Raw genomic sequence first — 21,204 nt, 5'->3', positions numbered from 1 at the left:
TTTACTGAAATGAATTTAATAAGAAGCTAGTTCTCTTGTGCTTTTGTCTTTATCACATCAGTTTAACACTGCATGGCTGCCCTGCTGCCATTATGTGGAAAATATATCTGATGTCTGATATGCTTTAGACAGTATACACTATTGTCGTTGTTTGACATGACCCCACAGCACTTCGGGGCCCTTAGCAGACAGGGCCCATCCACATCAGTGTTGTATGGGTGGTGTGGAGGCACATTAATAACCAACCAGTGAGAAATGTCAGGAATGTGAGTTTGTTTGCTCTCTCTACATTCTTCTCTCTTGAACCTCTGTGGTGACCACAGCTCTGCTGATAGCAGCAGCCGGAGAACGCTGTACCGGCTTTGCTGGCTAACAGTTTGAGCAGAAGCCAAACACGGAACTTGAACTTCATTCAAGATTAGGTGAAATAATTAACTTGTCAAAGTGTTTTTTACTCCCTCACAAATTCCAGTGAAGTTAAGTAAGGAAATATCTCAGTACGATGCTCTCGTTTCAGTTTACGTGCTTGATGACGTCAGGACAGAACTAGAAATTTGTGTCTCAGATGGAATCTGGAGGAGTAACCTTCTGATCACTGACATGTTCTCTCTTCTTAGTTTGGTCTATAAAGAGTGATTACATCTCATAAGTAAATAAAAATAAACGTTTATAAAGTGACAAGGTTGATAACATGTGGTATAGAGGCTATTTTCCATGGACATGAATACATGGGCACAAAACGTTTGAAAACCGCTGGGCTAACAGATGCAAAGTGAGGAAACCCCCCTCAGCTGGTTCACCTCAGAGGACGTCTTGGCAGCTGTAGTGGAGGGAGTTCAGGGCAAAGCCAGTGGGTCTAATGGTATCCAAATGTTCTGCATCAGCTCACAATAAAACATCTGTGTCTGCTCTCAACTGTCTGTGTGCTCAGCGCAACCTGTATTTAAGGTTAGGACCAGTGATCAGTGACATATCCGAGCAAAGTTGTGGAGCTCAAAAATGAAAACTGGTGTCACTGCAGATCCTCTAATGTAGCCATCTTTCCCAGTTTGTCTGTAGTTTAAATCGTGTCTTCTGAGTCAGTATTTACGGAGGCTGCTGCAGAAATGAGTCATGAAAGTTTGGATGCATTTAGTGTTTAGATTCAGACATCTAGTCTCTCATCATTACAAAAGTAGCCAACTCAAACACGTAAAAGACTAAAATGTCAAAAGACAATAAGGTGGCTGACATGCTTGGCAGGATTTTGTAAGTGAGAAGTAATGTGGCTATCACCAAATATGACCCTTAGCCTCATGAAGACTGGGGTGTTTGTCATCAATGGAGACAGTGTGAGTGAACCCAGGGCCTTCTGCTTCAGCACCACCACATCCACAGAGAAACGGCTCGTCATCTTCGGTGTCATAAAATGCAGCTCAGCCTTTTAAATCGAAGTTCTGTCTGCTCTCCCATTTAGAAAGCAGACGACAAATAACACCTCCAAGCAATTTAGCTTGACTTTGCTTATCAACATCTTGGCTCTTCAGAATGGCCTAAAGGTCTGTGGAGTGGAACAAGGTCTGTCTGCCAGATTCGCTTCCATTTCTAATAAATAACCTGCTACACTTTGAGGCTGCTGAGCGGCTCCTTAACTGTCATGCCTCAAGGCCAGAAACACTCTCACTTATTACACACTAGTATGTAACAGTCAGTCAGAGTGTGCTTTGCTTCTCATGTAATATGGTTCCTTCACCCTGATGCCGCTGACAAAGGTTGGCAGGGAAAACACAATATCAGAAGAAGTTACACTTGAATTTACATGAATTTCAGTTCTTGCTCTGCAGTAGAAACAGATCTAGGTCGACATTTGATTTTGGAAATACATAATGTATATTTAGTGATAAGACGTCACTCCTCTGGTTTCTTTCTTTTGTTTTGTCTTGTTCTTTCTTCATTATTAGCCTCATGCCTATTTCCACATCTTACTCAAAACAGATGAGATGAACTACTGCTGATGTTGGTGGATATGCAAAACAAAGAACTCCCCAAAGAAAGCGGGAAGATTTTTTAAGTCTTACCAAAAATTCATAAACTAAGTTGCCTGAAATTTACAGTCATTTACGAGTAGAGACAGTACAATTACTGATGTCCACAAATGTACTGGGGAGATCTATCTGGAATAGTTTTTCAAATTATGCTTATCAACTTGCTTCTTTTCTGTTAGTCTGATAATGACCATCTTTAGGGCCAGTTAGCTGAACTTTCTTATGTTTCTTTTGCTTTTCAGCAACGGACAGAAAATGCTGGTCTGGTACTGATTTGGCTTTTAAAATATGCCAGAGGCATCTGTCTTTACATAACTGTAGCAAATATGCTATCATGGCTGTGTTTGATGTTAGAAGGTGTCTCATAAGGTGGACTGTCAGGTTTCCAGAGCAGAGGTTAAATACAGTATAATACAGCAGGTCTCTGTACAATAGATTGAGTAAGGCTGATTTTGTAATAGTTTTATAGTGTTTGACTCAACTAATAACTGAGAAAACCAGGAAGCACAGCTTTGATAGAGCTTATATAATGCAGCAGAGTGTGCGCTGTGTAGGAGTTCCAGATGGAACCTGCAAAGGTACCCCACAAACATAAACAAACTTTGATCATGGAGCAGGGGAGCGAGAGAGTGGTGATGGAAGAGGGCAGAGGATCTGGAGCTGCAAGCCATGCAGAAGCTTTTTTCGGGGCTGTGTTGAGTGACCCGCACACACGTAAGAGTGAGTGAGCATCCGTGGGAGTGAGCATTTAGTGCATCAAACAGTGACAAGCCCAAGCTTGTGTTCAGTAAAGCATCACTGGAATTTGGCTTCCCTATCCTTCTCTCCTGTGTCTCAGTCCCAGTGTGTCTGAGCGTTTGAAATGTCCCCCCTTCACGAGCAGGCATTTCAATGAAAGCTTTGTTTTCCCCACAGGAGACCAGATTTTATACTTTAGCAGAGAGCGTCCTTGAAACCTTCAGTCCTCTTAAAGGCTGCATGTGTTGTTTTCTTTGTGATTGGAGTAAAGTGTTGTACGGTTTTCTAGATGAGTTAGGATATGTTCCTGAGGAATTTCAAGGCAAAACCTTAACTGTAAATTCTCACTGCAAGCCTTTACAAGAACCTCACACCTCTTAGCAGCAGGTCTCTTTAGTGTACACTGTTTGAGATCACTAGGCCTGTATTAACTAATGTGATCTTATATCCCGACTCAACACAGAAGTGTCATTCAATATGTGAAAGGTGTTTATGTTCTGTACTGATTTTACTTTAGTGATCCAGTTTATAACTTTACTCTTTGTAAAGAAATCATCAGAAACATGCATCGACAACCACATATGACTGTGTCTCATGTGTACCTGCACTTTGATGCACTGATTTAACATTTTTATGTTTGATCAAAGTTTTGAAAACCTCATCGGTACTTTGAATGGAGCGTAAATCAAAAACAAAGCGCTTTTCAATTAGACCATAACTGATCCACACGTGTGTGTGTGTGCGTGATTTAGGGCCCCCTTGGCTAGTCAGGGCTGTGCTATAAATCTTCCTCCTGGTTTATTCTGGCTCATAAACTAGAAACTAATTATGGTAAACAACCGGATGCAAGCTTTGTTTAGTCCTGCAAGATTTGTGGTTGCAGCCTAAAAGGATTTTTACCGTCCTATCCACCCAAAAGGTATTGCTTTGCCTCACCCACCCTCACCCCAACACCGGGTTCCTGTAAAGCATCAATTGGCCTCTCATGTCTTTGGCAGAGACACAACACAAACTGAGTAAAATACCGGACCTAAAAGTACTGTGTCAGAGCTCGGCCGGTGGCCATCAGGTTCGGCACTCATGATTTATTCATATGGTCAGACACATACACACTCAGCCTGACTCTCACTGAATCATATTCATTGTGTCTTACTCGGGACTTCCCGGTCAGACAGCACCAGAGCTGTGCACTTTTTCACAGACCATCACCTTGTATTGGACTATATTCTCATCACTGATGACCAAGGTTCGTCAGCCTCAGTTCAGCCTTTATTATATTGGCTTATTAGGAACCAGATGCTTTAGTGGAAAGTTTTACACCAGGGGAAATAGAACTGCATGAATATAAACATGAGCAGCTTGTGCTGCTTTGATCTCGGCCTGGCTGAGAGCCCTGAGTGGAGTGGGCTGGAGCTTCCATTGCATAGCTCTCTCTGCCTATTTGAACCATTTGCATAATTCTTGTAACTGTGAGGCCAGCAGTGCAAAGCGCTTGATAAATGTGGATTTGTAGTAGAAACAAGAGGAAATGCCACAGTGTCACTGCGGGTGTGTGTGCTTATACATGGAGTATTTGTGTGTGACGGTGAGACATTAAAATTGTTGTCAGGCACCGTGTGTGTGTGTGTGTGTGTGTGTGTTGTGTAATCTGACAGCACGGTGGCAGGATAGCCTAGTCATTGGCTGAGACTGGCCATGTTTTGATCACTCATACATGACACGCACCTGCCAAAGCACACTTGGTTTTTGCATGTTTCTGCCTACACATCATGTAAATAATCTAAACTTTATTGCAAACACATTTCCAAACCTTGATCTTCTACCTTCTAGTCTTCCTTGCCTCAGTTCATTTTGCTGTTGTATACAAGACAATGACAGAGACCTGAAACCTACTATTGTTTCATAGTAATACAAGTACCAGCAGGAACAAGTTTGAAAGCTTGCTGGCACATTTAAAGACACTCAAATATCTGAGACTTCAGAGTCACATGCCAAACAGCAGATTTTGCAAGAAAAGATCAAATACACCCAAATCTTTAACAGCATTATTCATGTTTTCTTGGTTGCCCGGTGGAATCTTGATCCAACATACTTTTACAGTAAAGTGTTTGTTGGCAGTCATATCTCAGATATTGGATGTCTTATGTCCTGGATTGCACAAAGGAGAAAAACACATTACTACACATTAATGGCATAATCTTTTTTCAAAGAAATGTTCTCTGTGATGTGTTATATATCTGGTGTATTTCCATAAAACTGTGGAATTAATGCAAAACCAACAGTTGCCTATATGGTATTGGATAAAAGAAGCAAAACATCCAGTATGGCCATTTAAATTCTACCTGTTCCATGGAAGCTGAGCACAGAGAAATCCCTCACCGAGTCCTGTTTGTAGTCAAAATGTCCTGCAGCAAGTTTCTGTGTTTTATGGTCTTAAGAATGTTTTATGGCTGCTGAGGTGTTTATGCAGGGGAAGAGCGAGGGTCAGAGAGGTGAGATCAATAGTGATCCTTAATGAGGTTGTTTGTAAAGAAGAAGTGGAGGTTTTTTTTTTGTGAGTCATTTCAATGGTGCTGGGGAGGTTGTAGTGACAAAATCTACTGTGAAACTGAAGAGGCTCAAACTCGAGTTGACAAAACAATAGTAGGTAACTTGGCAACTGATTTAGTGGCAGGAAACCTAATCTCCCATAGACAGCCATCATGTGTGTCAAAAATATGTTCAGGCCATCCTCCACCTATGAAGGCACACTGTGTGATTGGTATATGGATACACGTGATTTCACGAGACACGGAACTTACTAACAAAATAGCACTTGATCAAATGGGCCATAATGCGTATGGGATATTAGAGCTCGTCTGATTTTATTTTTTTAGGAAATGAGCTCTGCTGTAGATGGAGCAGGCTTATGTAACAGGCTTGTGATGGGACATATGCTGCCCTACCTCAAAGAAAACAACATTACACTCACAGAATACATATTTTACAGGATCCTTCAGTCTCTTGATTTGCTGTTGGGAAAGGATAACATGAGCGTCTGAAAGGCAAGACTCCATCTTGAAAGAGAACTTTTCAGTTTGCTATGGGATTTGTCCTCTTTTTACAGGCATTATTTTACATTCAGTGTTGTTCTATGACACTGTTTGCATCCGGGTCAGGTTTTGTGTGTGTTTGTTTTGTAATGAAGTGCTGTGCTGTGATGTTGTGGGCAGCTGAGTTGTTCTAGCTGTGCTCTGAGACAGCCGTGTGACAGAGAAACAGCTGATTAAACGTCTGTCAGCTTGTGCTGTCCCTTCAGAGATCAACATCCAGTCAGGGTACTAAAGGAGCATGAGGCGGAAATCATTTCAGTAATGGGGAAAGGGGTCAGATATTTATTATTTATTGCTTTGCCACAATAGCAGCACATCTGTGTGGGATGGCGGTGTGCAGTCAAAATAAAAATGTGGTCTTGGATCGCTTTTGAGAAAGTAAACTACATTAAGGAAGTAATATAAGTAAAACACTTTCTGACAGGAGAGGTAGGTAGTCTGACTTGTTGTATGCCACCCTGACGTGTAATATATTAAAGTTACTGCGTTAGTTACTGGTTGATTAATCCATCACTTGATAGACAGCAAATTAACTGTTATTATTCTAATAATCATTTTATAACTTTGAGTGAGCAATGTCAAAATTCTCTAGCTGCTGCCTCTCAAATGTAAATATTTCCTGCTTTGCTTAGTCTTCTGTGCTACTATAGTAAACTGAAGGATGAAACAAGTCTTTTGAAGAGGTCATCTTGGGTGCTGGGAATTTGTGATAGATCTTTTTCCCATTTTCTGACATTTTATAGACAAACTACTAATGGAAAAATTTGAAAATCATCGCTACATTAAATGATAATGAATGTTTGGTTGCAGCCCTAAGAAGCTCAGAATGAATGGGTAGCCTGTCTGGGGTTTAAAATGTTAAATGTGCTTAAAACATAGCCTGGAAAGCTGCCAGGAAATTCTTAACAGAAAGCCAGTCATAGTGTATTGCCATCAGGTCACTATGGTCATCAGCTCATTATTTACATAAACAGGTCTTCTTACTCCTGTGAACATTCAGCTCATTTTCTACTTTTTCTCTATTTTACAGAGCACCTCATGCCCCCACAGAGTCCTGTAACCAATGGCAACCTCAGTCCAGACTCTTCCTCTGACCCGTGGCTCCAACAAGAACTTCCGTAACCTTTTCCCAGCACGGGCCCTCTCGTCCCGCTGCGGCATGGGAAGTGTAGGCAGTCTGGTGGAGAAGCCAGATGTGTCTCCCCCTAAAGGCAACCATGCAGTGCCGCAGGTGAGACCCAAACAGAACAACGGCCTTCTAAAGAGAGGCTTCACCCAGAGAGAGCTACTCAGCTACCTCATTATCAACAGGTGGGTGCAGTTTTGAAATCAAAGTAGTCTGCAAGACACTGTAAAATGTGACAGGACTTGACCTCAGTTGACCTCCTGTGCTTGCCAACAGAAAAGAGCCTAAAGCAAACCCAGGCAGCGACAGCGAGAAGGACATCTCTGGCCTCAGTCCTGGCTGTGAGGAGGACAACGTATACGCCAAAGTCTACCACAAAGACGGCACCGAAGTAGATTTGACAAAGAGCTCACTGCCAAGTGGGGGCAAGTATGAAAAGGTGAATATTGTTGTTGAAACGTCATAAAGAGCGTGTTCGCAGGGACTTTTACAAATGGGGAAAAAGCAAAACAGGCAAGGACTGCTCTTTTCACATGTTTTGTGTGTCCCTACAGACATGGGAGATCCATGTGAATGTCAGAAAATGCTCTAAAAGTGAATTATGCATAATATGTGTCCTTTAGTTTCCTCTACAGCAGTAGGTACGACCGACTGAGCCACAGTGATAGATGAATGGCTTGCCATTGTGGTCTATCTATAAATGCTATACAACTAGTGACCAGGTGATGGGCATGTGGAAAATTAATCTGTATCACATATGTAGACCTCTGGCAGCATGATGCAAAGCCCCCATCACCTGTTGCTACCATATATAAACCTTAAATCATTTCCAGATCACTAGTACAGACTGATAATCTGCTGTGTTCTCAGTTTACTGCTGCAAACCAATCTCACATGCATTTGCTTGAATTGCTAAGACCATATAGGGTGGAACAGTATTAATTTAATACAAATGCAGTGACTTCTGTTTCATATCCCAGCCTCCTTTGCTGTGGGTAAGGTCTCCACTACTACTACAGTATCTTTGCATCTTGTTAAAATGCCCCTGACTTTGTCAGCTCTTGCATCTCCTTCTTTAGGCTCGTTTTAGGTCTTCGGCCTTTAAGCCTGTCAATCCCAAGAACTTCTGCTCCATGCAAAACCTCTATCCATCTTCCAAGTCAGAGGATGTGGACCATGGCCTCTCCAACGGATTGCACAGGGCTTATGCCCGTGTCCCTAAAGCTATCTCCACTTCTTCCTCCTCCTCCTCCCCCTCCCGTCGTGGAGGACCAGCATCCAGCGCTAACAAGGTATTCTGATACATGATCGTAACTTTAAGCCTTGATCCAGTGCCCATGTCCACATCCATTTATGTGGTTGTTCACTTATCTTGAAAATCTTTTCGCTGACTTCAGTTAAACTTGGTGAAAAGTTGAGCTATAAGCCAGGAAACAAGTGCATTCGGGTTGAATCTACAATCCAGTCTTTGTACATTGATTACAGAAACAAAACAACTGACAACTTGTGATTTTTCATTTTAGTCAGCCATTATTTGAGTGAAATTAATCTTTTCTTAACCTAATAATGTTATTGTGATGAATAACTGTATAATTATGACTATGTAGGCACAGTCCTCGGTGCGTGGGATGAGCCAGGAGGATGATAACCTGTCAGACTCGGGCCATAACTCCATGAGCAGCCTGCCACCATACCGGCCTCCTTTCCGCCCACACCTGTCTCAAATCAGGTCTGCTGCAGCATTATTGTCTTAGCTCTGCTTTCTATTCAAAGGGAGTGTTTCTAGAATTTATTTTTATACATAATGACTGTGTGGGAAGTGATAATACAGGATATTTTAATGGCTCTTGTGATTTCTTTTTTCCCCTAGTGCATCTATGGGCCACATTAACACCATTGGCTCACTGGACCGCACCTCTCTGAACCGGAAAGCAGTAGGTTCAGGGGGCGCGGCTATAGGGGAGATGGCGTGTCGGAGCACAGCAGCCCTGAGCCGTCTGGCTCCATATGGAGGGGAGGCTCCACCTCCCTATGAATGGACCCTCTCCCTGTCTGTAGAGGATGTTGTGAGTACTGGGCAGGTAGATGGGGGGTTAAACAGGCCTACATCATTCCCAGGTTGCCAAGTTACTCAATGTGTTGTCTTTTCCAGGTGCGGGATCTGGAGGAGCGCCTGGTGGAGAAAGAACATGAGCTGAAACAGATGAAAAGAAACCTGGATGAGAGTGAAGGCGCCATTGCTCAGGTGAGTCCTATTGTATCGGTCTGTTCTTCATCATCAGTTTACATCCATCTGCCTCTCTTTTGAAGTTTGACCCATATCTGCTCACCGCATGCAGGTGTTTGAAGGAAAACAGCGTTTGTGGGAGAAGGAGGTGGAGGAGCTGAAGCACCTATATGCCGCTAAGCTGCGTCAGGTTTCCCAACATGCCCAGCGTTCCCAGCGCAGCCTGCAGTTGCAGCTGTTTGAGGCCCAGCAAGAGAAGAGCCGGCTGCAAGAAGAGCTCGACAGACTGAGAAGGGAAAGGAGCCAGGAAACTGGAGCAATGATAAAGCAAACCAGTCCAACACTGGAGGAGACGCAGTGGGAGGTAAGGCCTTGAAAGGACAGGGGAGGGAGAGTTTATGTGCAGAGTGAAGCACTTAGAAGGAAGAGACACTGAATTCCTTCCTTGTTTATCCTGTTAAAATGATCACAACAAGATCAAGATGAAAGATTTTTATTGTCAATTTACTATAGTGCAGGACATACCGAAAATCGAAATAGCATTTCTCTCTCACCTAGTATTGAATGCCATACCATTTAGGAAACTAAAATAGAATAAAAGTAGAGTAAAAATAGACTGAAAAGAATAAGAAAACTAAATCAAAGCACAAACCCCTGCAGAGCCCCTGTGTTCAGCGTGATGGTCTTGGAGATGTTATATGTTAGAAAGTTCAGCACCCAGTTGCAGAGAGAGGTTTTGAGTCCCAAGTGTCCAAGTTTTTGTATAAACTGCTGGGGAATGATTATGTTGAATGCTGAACTGAAGTCTAGGAACAGAGTTTTTTTAATCTAGGTGGGTGAGGGCTGGATGAAGAACAGCAGTAATGACATCCTCTGTGGACCCGTTTGACCTGTATGCAAACTGAAATGGTTTGTGAGAGGGATGAAGGATGGACGTGATGTTCTGCATGACCAGCCGCTCGAAGCACTTCATAATAGTTGAAGTCAGTGCTACAGGCTGATAGTCATTGTAACTAGTTGGGCTTCTTTGGAATTGGAATTATTGTGGCGGCCTTGAAACACGTAGGAACAACCGCTTGGCTCAGGGAGATGTTAATGTCCATGAGGACAGGACCAGGTAAGTTATCCAGTCCAGCTGCCTTGCATGGGTTAATCCCGGAGAGGGTCTTCTTCACGCTGGCTGTGGACAGACACACAGCCTGCTCGCCCGGGGGAGGGGTGGTCTTCTGTGCTGGTGTGTTGTTCTGTGTCTAAGGTCTCTAAAGTCATGAAAAATGTATGCGTCTCCTGCTTCCATCCCTTTTTCCCCATTTTCTGTGTCTCAGGTTTGTCAGAAGTCAGGTGAGATCTCCTTGCTAAAGCAGCAGCTGAGGGACTCCCAAGCGGAGGTGACTCAGAAGCTCAGTGAGATCTTCCAGCTGAAGACGCAGCTCAGGGAGACCCGCACAGAGCTGCGCAACAGGGAGGGCCAGATAGATGCACTGAAACTCCTCCTGCAGGGGGCACAGCATCACAGATGTCCCTCTAACAATGCACATGAAGATGGAAAAGGAGCTGAAGAGAGTACTTCAACTGGGGCGACAGGTAGTTCTATGTGCCTGTCTCTCTTTATGCATGTACATGCCTGAGACTCAGAGTGTTTGACCTGCACGCTTTGATGCTTTACTGCAGTCACACCGCTGCACCACAAGCACAGATAAGAGCTGACGTTCTGATTGTTGATACAGCACTTTACCAAAAGCAAGTCTCAAATCACTTTACATAAAGCTAACTAACTTATCAGCAGTAAATAAATGGTGTCATACTTCAAACCTAAGTAAAGCCAAGTAAACGTGCATGGGAAGTGAAAAAAAAGGTAAAGAGAAGCAAGATATTTATACAGTATGTCACAGTCTGTTGTACTGTATATTGAACAAAGTGACTGAGTTTCTTATCAACAGCAAGAACTTGTCTGGGTTATTGTGAGTTATGATGCTCACACACTTGGACCCAGAATCAGGTTACTTGAGTAACCAGGTCAGGAGCAGACTTCTGTCTGCATTTATTCATTATATTTCCTCTGTGACTCTGCTGGACTGTTGTTGAATCTATGTGAACCTCTTCACTGCAGGAGGGTGCGGGGGCCCTACAGAGGAGCGTCTGCGTGCAGAGCTCCTGCTGGAGCGCCGCCAGAGCGAGGCCCAGTCCCTGGCTTTTGATGAAGAGAGGCACACATGGCAGACAGAAAAGGACAAGGTCATCCGCTACCAGAAGGAGCTGCAGGCCAGCTACTTAGAGATGTACCACCACAGCGAAGCGCTGGAAAGGGAACTGCAGCAGCTGAGGGCAGGAAGAGAGCAAGGAGGAGGAGGAAGCAGAAATGGGACATTGGAAAGAGAAGTGCCACGGCTGACAAATGAGCGAGTGGGTGAAAAACAAGACGACAGGCCCTGGATAGAGAGGATTGAATCATCTGAAATTTTAATGTGACAGACTTGTTTGCAATGCAAACTGTTTTCTCCCTGAAGTATGGCGTCTGTGGAAGGCCTGGTCTGCCAAAAGGGACAGGAAATAGGCTCACAAAACACATTTTCAGTTACAAAACATGAAGTGAAAAGACTGATTCAAATATCACTCATGAGATACCAAGTCAGAATTATGGGCAATTAAGATTAATTTTCACTTTGTAATTCACAATAATTAATTTGTTTACTTAAGTAAAATTACAACACAATTTGTCAAATTTTACATGCTAAGACAAAATTATGATCCTAAGATTGTCCAAAAAATGACATAATACAGTAAATTAAAATTATGTGACAGTAGGTTTAAAATGTGACTTTGGTAAAGTTGACGTGATAAGTCTCATAATCTTGAGGAAGTTAAAAATTTATGTCAAAAGTCTGACTTTTTATCTCATAATTTTGACCCAGTCTGTCAAAATATTAACTTTGATGTATATTTTTATTTTTATTGTGCATCATTTTTCTTTTTTTTTCCTATCAGAAATGAGTTTCCATCGGTTCCAGTCTGTTTGCCATTCTCTCCCCATACACCCTTGTTGACTGTTTAATGCCCTTATCCTGCAAAGACCCATAACCTCCTACAGAACACACTTAAACTGAGAGTAGCTGTCTGTGCCTCATCTATCCTTGGCAGTAAAGGTGTGTCTGCTGTGTATAAAATACAGTCAAGAGCATAGACTTCTGTCCGTTCAACAACCTGTAAAAGAACAAACTGATACACTGATTGTGACTCCTTATGTTCACTTGGTACCTATGTTTCGGTTTGGACTGCTGTATAGTTGTGCCAGTAACCAAAGGATTCAAAGGGATTTAGTGTGGCCCAGTAACATCTCTATACCTGGTCAGTGTGTGCAGATGGTTCTGTGCATCATCTGGGCTCTGGGAGGAAAGCTGCGTCTCTGGGTTAAGTAGAAGATTAAAGCTTTCTGGTGCCAAGGTACTACAGCTGTTTCATCAAGAAAACAGTTTGCCCTGCTGAAGGAACTGGAAATGTTGGGCTTTTCTCATTCAGTTTCAAGTTAAAGTCAGAAGAGATCAATATAGTTTGTATATAATTGTAATTGTTACTTGATTTGCCTTTTGTCACTGTAATCTAAGAACACTGGTGTCTTAAAATGTGCTACTTCCCTGTCTTCTGGTTGCAAAGAAAACAATCAGTAGATGCAGATGAAGAATGTGACTGGCCTGCTTTTTGGTGCATACACATGCCAATCCAGTAACATCAAATGCATGACACAGGTCAGGTTGCTCTTTTTATCATTAAAATAGAAATGTTCACAAGCCAGCTCTCAATCGACCTTTAAACATACTGTGACTATTTACTGGAAAGAAAACTGTATATATTGGCATTTATTAAATGATGTTAACAGCTGTTCAGTTTGTGTTTGCCCCAATTTTGTGTGTGTGTGTAAATCAAGGCTGCAAAATGCTTTATTTCTGTCTGCTTTTAAGTTGCTAGAAATCTCTTGCCAATATGTTAGAGGTGGCATTCACCTGGTACCTGCCTGCACTGAAGTGGCATAAAATCTCCACAGAGTACTAGTAAAACCCAAGGATGACAAAATGAACAAAAGAGGCTGTGAGGCTAATGTGGCTAATGTGGATTCTTATCGCAGCCTCTCCCTCCTTGCTCTACCCCAGCCAGCCCTCACATACCAGCTCCTGCTGTACAGACAGCAGAGATGCGGACAGTCAGATGAGAAGGAGACCTAGGAGGACCCCTGTTTGCTCAAGAAAATAAGAACTTCTGTAGAAAATATCAAATGTTGAAAGCCAAAGAGCTCTTGGCAGCAATGGAGGCTTAACTTTTTTTTAAAATCCAAACATGCTATGTTTATGGACACACATAAGAACATCTATATATAAAACAGCATGAAAGTGAGAAAGACTGAGCAAAGCTGAATAGTTATGAGCTGTGGCTGACTCACATGGCCCTTCCTCAGCATTTAAAACATTATATAAACTGGGGCTTAATATAACTGCACAGCTCAGGAGAGGCTGAGTGATTTACTGGAGTGGGATGAGAACAGACTCTTAACTCAGCCGTTATCACTCTAAGAGGGTTGCAGCGCTGAAAATCTCCTGCCTGAATGAAAAATTTGTGAATAATTTATGGATTAAAAAAAAAAGGTTCCTGTTTGCAAAACACATTCAAATTAAAACCTCTTATCTGACATCTTAAAAGTCTTAAAGGCTATTTAGTGTGGATGATAGAAAACACAGCACTAGTGCCACCAAGTGGTGAAGAGAGGGTAGCTTAGTCAACAACTGCCAGCACTAAATACCAGCACAAGCCTCCAAAACTGACTTGGAGTATAAATTTTTATTTTAATTTCAGATGCAAGTATATGAAACATGTTAGAGGATAATTATTTACAATAAAAGTTGCATAAAGCACAAAAAGCAGGAAATGCCAAACATTCAACAAAAGGAATACGTACAGAAGTACATAGCGCTAGCAGGCTATCTGAAGGAACACTTGAAGAAATGAATGTCAACAACAGACGAAAAACAGAGGAAGCTCCACACAGAACGTGTTTTAACCCATTCCAAAATGAAGTCAAGATAAAATGTTTTTCTTTACTCTGACTTAAACTTCAGTGTTATGTTGCTTTGTCTGTGTGAGCTACGCTGGTGCAGTGTGTCTAAAACAAATTAGCCTCACTAGTGTGAGGTGACATCACAATTTTTAAGAGGACGCCAGACACGTGCACTATTAGTGCTGATAATCTAAACATACTGTATTGTACACCCAAAACGCCTTGGACCTGGAGACACTTTCCCCAAGTGTATGCTGCACATCACCAGTTGAGTAATATATACAAACTCCAGTAACACCCTAATTATCAGCCTCTATAGTTAAATATGAATCATCTTTGTTCAAGAGTCCTTATATAAATGTACATCTTTAATACTAACTGCAAAGTGTGGTATGAATTGTTATAGTGAACCCTGAGGAAACATGAATTGTAATGTTTCTTTTCTGCCTTAAATGAAAGATAAACGTATGAAGCTGAGGCATTTGAAATATATATAAAACAGTTACACTGATCAGACGACTCCCCCACCCACGATAAGTAAAGCTGAACCACAAGCCTACAGTCACTGCAAGTCAGACCATACGGCTACCATCACGTCACTTTACATCTCCAAATCACACGGTGTGCAAGCTTAGGATACACGATGCGAAGCACAGTGAGGCAATGGCACCACCGTGCTGTGAACTGTCAAGCTGTTAGTTCTGAAACTTCTGCAGTAGTGTTGGTTATGTATGTTGGAGCTTATTACTATTTTACATGAGCCGTTCTGGCGGCTGCAATGAAAAACAGAAACATTTCACAGTAGCATATACTTTTTGTTTCCTTTTTGTCATTTGTTAAATACATACACAGAACAAGACAAAGGCTTCTATAATGAGGAAAGGGAGGGTTCCCACTTAAAAAAAAAAAAAAAAAAAAAAAGCTGTTCCACCATTGATGAATTCCACTGATGAAATGGACACATCGGCCCAGCTACTTTGACTTTCATGGTACGTGTGGTCTTTAACACATCATAGAGGCGTAAAAGGGTCACAACTAAGAGTTCGATTCAAGACTGACCTCCACAGTTCCTTTCACCAGCAAATAATAAGCCTTCAACACAGTTTGTTACTCTGGTTTTTCTCACATATAATAACAAAAGTTTATTACCATCCAGAAATCAGAAACTCCCTATTTATACCATTTACCCACACTCACCTGCCTATGTTCATTCAAAGAGAGAGGGAAAAAAAAAAACTGAAGCAGTCATCCAAATCAGTCAAAGCAGAGAAAACAAACACTATGAAGTATTACATATTTTAAAAAGTTAAGCCTATAACTCTGCAGGCATTTGCAAATGAGTTTTCAGTGAATGATCATTTTCAGAGGTGCTTCTTCATGAGGCTCATCTCTCTACTACAGCTGTAGATGTACCATCCCCGCTGGACTCTGTATACTACACAAAGTTGGAGGGTCCGAGGTGGGTTACGGGATGGCTAAGGCTGTCCAGAGGAGCACTGGGATAAAACCTTAATGCTTACAATAGCAGGCCAGGAGGGCCAGGGACAGAGGAAAAGAGCTCCAGGGAATTTCATTCTTACTCATGAGGAAAGTGGGTGGTATCAAAAGTAGATTTGCTTGGCATGTGATGGATTCTGCTCCATGGGGCAGTACGGGCATTTCAACCTGAGGACAAGACAGGAAGACGAAACAATAAATAAATTTAAAAATAGGGTGTTACAATGTGTGCTTGACACACAGCACACACAATCTTCTTCCTGTGTACAAATCAACCAACTTGACTGTACTGTTGACTTACTTCCCAGCATTGGTCAGTTTGTTGAGGGCATCTCTGGAGATGACGTGGCCACAGATGAGCTTCATGGGAGGGTTGCTCTCTGAGGTCTGCTGCCGAAGAATCGGGCAGGCAAACACAGAGTGGTACCAGCACTTCTTCCCAAGGTCAATTTCAATCTACACAAACAGAACATGAATTAACTTAATGCTGAGAAAAGTGACAAAGGCCTTTTGGAAATTCACTAGGGACATACAGGAAGTTCATCTTTGTGTGTCCAGACTCCGCTGCACTGTCTCTGCTCTATCACCTGCTTGATGTTCATCAGCACCGGCAAGGCCATACAGCCTGATGCAAAACTAGAAAAACCAGACATGACAGCAGTGATAAAAAAAAATTTTAATCTATTAAGCATGCAGGCACACAACATGGTGATAATGCAGTAGCACTATTTCTACTTTATCTTGATCTGAAAAACAAATCTACTAAAACACTATCTCAGCTTTGGTATTCATGTCAGGATTTTAAAGGAGATGAGGTGTAGCGTATTGTTCACAGTGTTCAGACCTAACACTTAGCGGAGACTCTACAGAGAGGCCCAGTAAAGCGCAGGCATCTCTGGTGAAAATATTACAGATCTCAGCCCACTGATTTGTCTCCAGCAGACTGCGGTATGGAGAGTGCTCAATGCCGTGACGCAGGTACACCAGACTGCCCATCAGGATTTGGATATCTGCAGGGACAAAAAAGTACAGTGGTGGAAAATAACAAAAATAAACAACAGCACATGAGCAATGTGGGGCAGGACTTCTTTGTGTATTTATCTTAAGGACATTTTCACTCCTTCTTCATTGTTATTATACAAACCGCTGTGGAAAGTTATTGGGCTCCTTATAAGAGGAAAGGATCAAATTCTTGAAAGGATCATAAAAATGAGAGCACACAACCCAAGCGCCTGTATCTTAGTGTCTGTCACTGCTGCCTACCTCTCTGGTGCTGAGCAGCGAAGGGCTGGAAGTGCCTGGCATACTGTAGGGCCTCCATCTGGTTGCTGATCCCTCCACTGAGCAAGCTGATGAAGTACAAGCGGTGCAACTTGAATTCTAAACTGCTGTTCAAGTCTAGAAGGCGCTGCCGATTCGTCACGGCCCACCTGAGAAGGTACAACAAGTACAGTCAACTATTAAATCAGCACTCTTGTAACACTCTAAAAGGAGTTCTTTATCATCACCATTATGATTTCATTATGTGACAGGCATGACAGGACCAAAGTACTACTAATATCAACAGAAATCTCTTAAGTGTATTAGGGCATTATAGGTGTGGTGACCAATCTGGAGAGTTTCCCACATTTTGAGCGTTCAGCTAAAATGAAAACGTAGCTAAAAGTATTTCTGCAGTTATAAAACAACCTTTTCTAATATCTCATCTTATTTTCTATACCACTTAGTCCCCCTTTTCTAATATGGCATTTTTAATGCTTTGTTGTACTTTTTGAGGAAGTATACTTTAACAAATAAAAAAAAAAATAAATCTAATACTTAACTCGGTTCTGTCTGTACCAGTGGGTAAAATAAAGTCAGTTTATTTTCTTTAATATAGAGGATGAATAAATAGACACAATAAATAGACACACATACACACACACTAAAAAAAGAAAAAGAAAGACCTACTCCAGTGCCGGCCTGAGGTCTTGCATTCTCAGAGCTTCAAGAATCCTGTTCAGCTCCAAGAAAGGCTGTTTCATACTCATATCTATAACAACACCAGACTCCTAGGAAACAGATTACGGTGTCTTGAATTCTTCCCATAATTAACTTGAAAAATCACACTGGATCAAAAGTCCCATTACCTGACAAAGATCCTCTGCTACGCTGAGCATTCCTTGCCTGTACAGGTGCTCCACAATGCTCTCACTCAGGTATTTCTGTCTCTCTGGCGTGTCCCACACTGTTTCTGCCACCACAGCACTAATTTCTGCATCAAAATTCTGCAGAGAAGCATATCAGAGCTCATGTATGTGTACACCAAATGTCAAAGGTGTTAAAGAAAACCCCTGCCTACCCTTACCCTGTCAATGGCTTTGCCCACTTTTGACACACTGCCATGGATGTCCTTATGTCGCGAAGCTAGCATCTGCACTGTTTCTTTGATGTTCTTACAACACTGCGCCATAGTCTGAGATAGGACTGACAAGTCTGCATCTTGTACTCCTGCAAGAGAGAAAGAGGAAGAGTTTTCACAGTGCATGTCTACAATAATATGTGCCCAATGAATAAAGCTCCATTTTCATTTCTGGTGGGACAAAGAAATTAAAGCCACCTCCTGGGTGTCAGTTTGTCTTACCAAAAGCAACTAGCTGTGCTCGTATCTCACAGACACTACGCAGTAGCTCATCTAGCCTTTCCTCAGACTGGTGGCCGTACATTACAAAGCGATGGAGCACTTTCTCCAGCTCCCGCTCCACACAGGCGCACTGTTCCATGGTTCAGCCTGGAACACACACTCAGACCGCAACAACAATACCTAGATTTATAAGAAAAAAATAGAACAAAAGAGGAATAAAGGTCAGATATAGCCATAATATAACCCCAGTAATAATGGATTTCTGAAGCCCATATGGACACTTGATAAATTGACAATCTGACAGCAATATAATGGCTAGTGTCATTTAGATGTTTTAGGCCTATAATTAACATGTATTTCAATTATATTCTATATTTTTTCCTCAGTGACATTTTAGACTATAAAATGCAGATTACAAATTCCCAAAGCCCAAGACTATGTCATTCTATTGCATGTTTTGTCTCATAAGCAGCTCAAAAGTCAAAGATATTCGGTTTACATGCATATAACAAAGTATAGAGCATAGAAAAGGAGCAATTTGAGAAGCAGGAACAAGGTAATGTGAGGGTATTTTTTGTTTGAGAAATAATTGATTTTTAAAAATGCCACAGCTCAATTTCTAGTCAACTGATTAATCATTTCAACATTTTTTTTACCTAAATATAAATTTTTTTATTATGATCCTTTAACAAATTTGACAAAAATACTGACCTCAGATTTCCTCCTGATCGGGAAATAAGAGGTCAAAGGTCAGTCAGTAAACACCAGTATTTGGCAGACCCTTGTGATATCAGAAAGCACTGTAGCATTTCTTCATTTCGATTCAACTTCTATTTTCATTTTAAAAGCAAGGCATTTAGCATGAAATGTCCCAGAATATCAAATTATTTAGAAATAACAAGGACAAAATCTAGAGATAGCATCAGTTGAAATCTGTAATACAAAGCAGCTGAGTTCCAGCTGACATCTTGATAAAAAAAAAAAAAAAAAAGAAAAAGACTATCCCTGGTGTGAGCTGGCTTTTGTAATTTTGTGGCACCTCAGTCCTCCTCCCCCTCAGCATCCAGTTAAAAGGATGAGCAGTTAACATTGTTTCCAGCTGTGCACAGGATTATTAGCCTAACTGACTAATATATGAACTAGGGGTGATGCTAGAATTTAAACCTGCCAGTGCAAAGTAACCACAACACTGTTTCTAAACTACCTAAAACATACATTTATGTGCATTTCAGAATTGACATTTCTTCTTATTAATCACTCTACAGACATGCTGATCGATTGTCAGGCCCCAATTATCAGTGTTATTGTTTTCATTTTTCAGTGCATTGTGTAGTATTCTATATTAGTTGGCTGCAGTGGCTTCCTCTCTCACACACACAAATCCTACAAATATGTATTGCCGACCAATTGAAAGGATGTGAGAATACACTTCATTACTCCAATCACAAATCAGTGCCTGCAGTATTTGAGAAAACTTGTATCATATTGACAGTCCCTTGATGACTGTCACTCTGCTGCATATTTAAGTCGTGACCCCTGGCAGACACTACTATGTAATCAAGGTTAAAATCAACAACAACAACAAAATATACCCACAACTTCCGCAATGAGCGTTAAAAGTTTGACCTGGTGAGACACTGCTAACTAGCAAAGGCCTTAATAAAACAAGCAGCCACACACTGCGGCCTGGTGTTTACTGACGCTGTACCGTATCAGCTAACGAAAGTAAATGTTCACCAGTGATTCTATTTGAGCAGCTGGTTTGCATTCAGATATTACTTTATTAGTATAAAAATTATAACTCACTTCTGTACGTTGACATTTAAAAATGTGCACCTACCGTAACTTCCTAGAGCTAACCCACATTAACGGTAGATAGATACATTTCCATTGTAATATTGAAATGCCATGTTTCGTATTTGTATTATTCACTATAAATGATTCATTTAAAGTAAGCTACCACAAACTCATAACCATGTGTTTTGAATCGACGGTGCAATTTAGAAAATTAAGCTATCGCACAGCTAACATAAACAAACGGTGTCATGCAAAAGCTAGCAGCTACTTTAGCTAGGTGTTGTTAGCCAGCTGCTGTCTGACAAGGCCCAAATAAGTTCAGGGGAGAATGACAGCCCGCTTGACTTAATTATTTTATATCACTCCAACATCTAAATCATCTATTGCTGCTCACCTTAAGTATAACTAATGTTTGAATAAATACCACTCACCTATCCTGCTAATTAGTTAGCAAACATTAGCATTAGCCGCTTGTCTGTTATAGCAATACTTGACTAGTGCCGTAATGCGGATCTTCCTGTGTCGCATTCTGCGTTAAATGGACATTTCACAATAAAATTTCATATCACGCAATTTTCTACTCTGCGCATGAACTTTTATAACTCACTCTTTAATGACTGGCACATAATATTGAAGCAGATTGCATCGGTCACATTAAAATAGTTAAATTACCTTAAAACTGTTCATCACTGATTTAAAAATAACTAGATCAGTTTATGTTTATATTCTTACTGTTTGTTATAAATAGTATACTTAAATATCCCACCATGAGCATTTTATTAAAGATGCCTTGTAAAAAAAAAAATCAGCTACGATAAACTTTTTAAAAAAGAAAGTCGTGGTTTTTGTTTGTTTGTATGTATGTTTTTCACAATAGGGAAGTGCTATGCGAGGTTAATGGGCTATTTATCATCCACTTATACGTAGATGCTCACAGAATATTGTTTATATACAACTTATGCTGCATTTCTGAGGGTGAGGGTGTGTGAGGTCTTTGGACCTGAGCTGGTGTGACTAATATATCAGTGATGTAGAT

The 21,204-nt window shown here is 41.3% G+C and overlaps 2 protein-coding genes across 4 annotated transcripts in view; one reads left to right on the top strand and one right to left on the bottom strand.

The window, feature by feature from the left end:
• The window catches only part of n4bp3 (NEDD4 binding protein 3), a 20,903-nt gene extending 7,828 nt beyond the window's left edge, over positions 1–13,075 (top strand). For all 3 annotated transcript variants that reach the window (XM_020596642.1, XM_020596661.1, XM_020596652.1), the window contains exons 2-10: positions 6,885–7,165; positions 7,257–7,419; positions 8,060–8,272; positions 8,588–8,709; positions 8,851–9,046; positions 9,133–9,225; positions 9,320–9,571; positions 10,533–10,791; positions 11,318–13,075. In XM_020596642.1, coding sequence (XP_020452298.1) covers positions 6,918–7,165; positions 7,257–7,419; positions 8,060–8,272; positions 8,588–8,709; positions 8,851–9,046; positions 9,133–9,225; positions 9,320–9,571; positions 10,533–10,791; positions 11,318–11,676 — 1,905 coding nt within the window. In that variant the 5' untranslated portion in view covers positions 6,885–6,917 and the 3' untranslated portion in view covers positions 11,677–13,075. The remainder of the gene's footprint in view (positions 1–6,884; positions 7,166–7,256; positions 7,420–8,059; positions 8,273–8,587; positions 8,710–8,850; positions 9,047–9,132; positions 9,226–9,319; positions 9,572–10,532; positions 10,792–11,317) is intronic.
• Positions 13,076–15,358: 2,283 nt separating this feature from the next.
• On the bottom strand, positions 15,359–20,705 carry rmnd5b (required for meiotic nuclear division 5 homolog B). Its single transcript, XM_020596376.1, has 10 exons — positions 20,600–20,705; positions 18,372–18,551; positions 18,096–18,238; positions 17,878–18,015; positions 17,699–17,799; positions 17,012–17,178; positions 16,593–16,758; positions 16,282–16,384; positions 16,050–16,204; positions 15,359–15,916 (listed from the first exon to the last, which is right to left on the bottom strand). Exons 2-10 carry the CDS (start codon positions 18,508–18,510, stop codon positions 15,853–15,855), a joined length of 1,176 nt encoding a protein of 391 aa, XP_020452032.1. The 5' UTR covers positions 18,511–18,551; positions 20,600–20,705; the 3' UTR covers positions 15,359–15,852.
• Between the last annotated feature and the right edge of the window lie 499 nt (positions 20,706–21,204).

Source organism: Monopterus albus, unplaced genomic scaffold, assembly GCF_001952655.1.
Source record: "Monopterus albus unplaced genomic scaffold, M_albus_1.0 scaffold2.1, whole genome shotgun sequence".
Taxonomy (NCBI): domain Eukaryota; kingdom Metazoa; phylum Chordata; class Actinopteri; order Synbranchiformes; family Synbranchidae; genus Monopterus; species Monopterus albus.
Note: the sequence above shows the minus strand (reverse complement) of the source record. Positions and strands in the feature narration are given on the sequence as shown.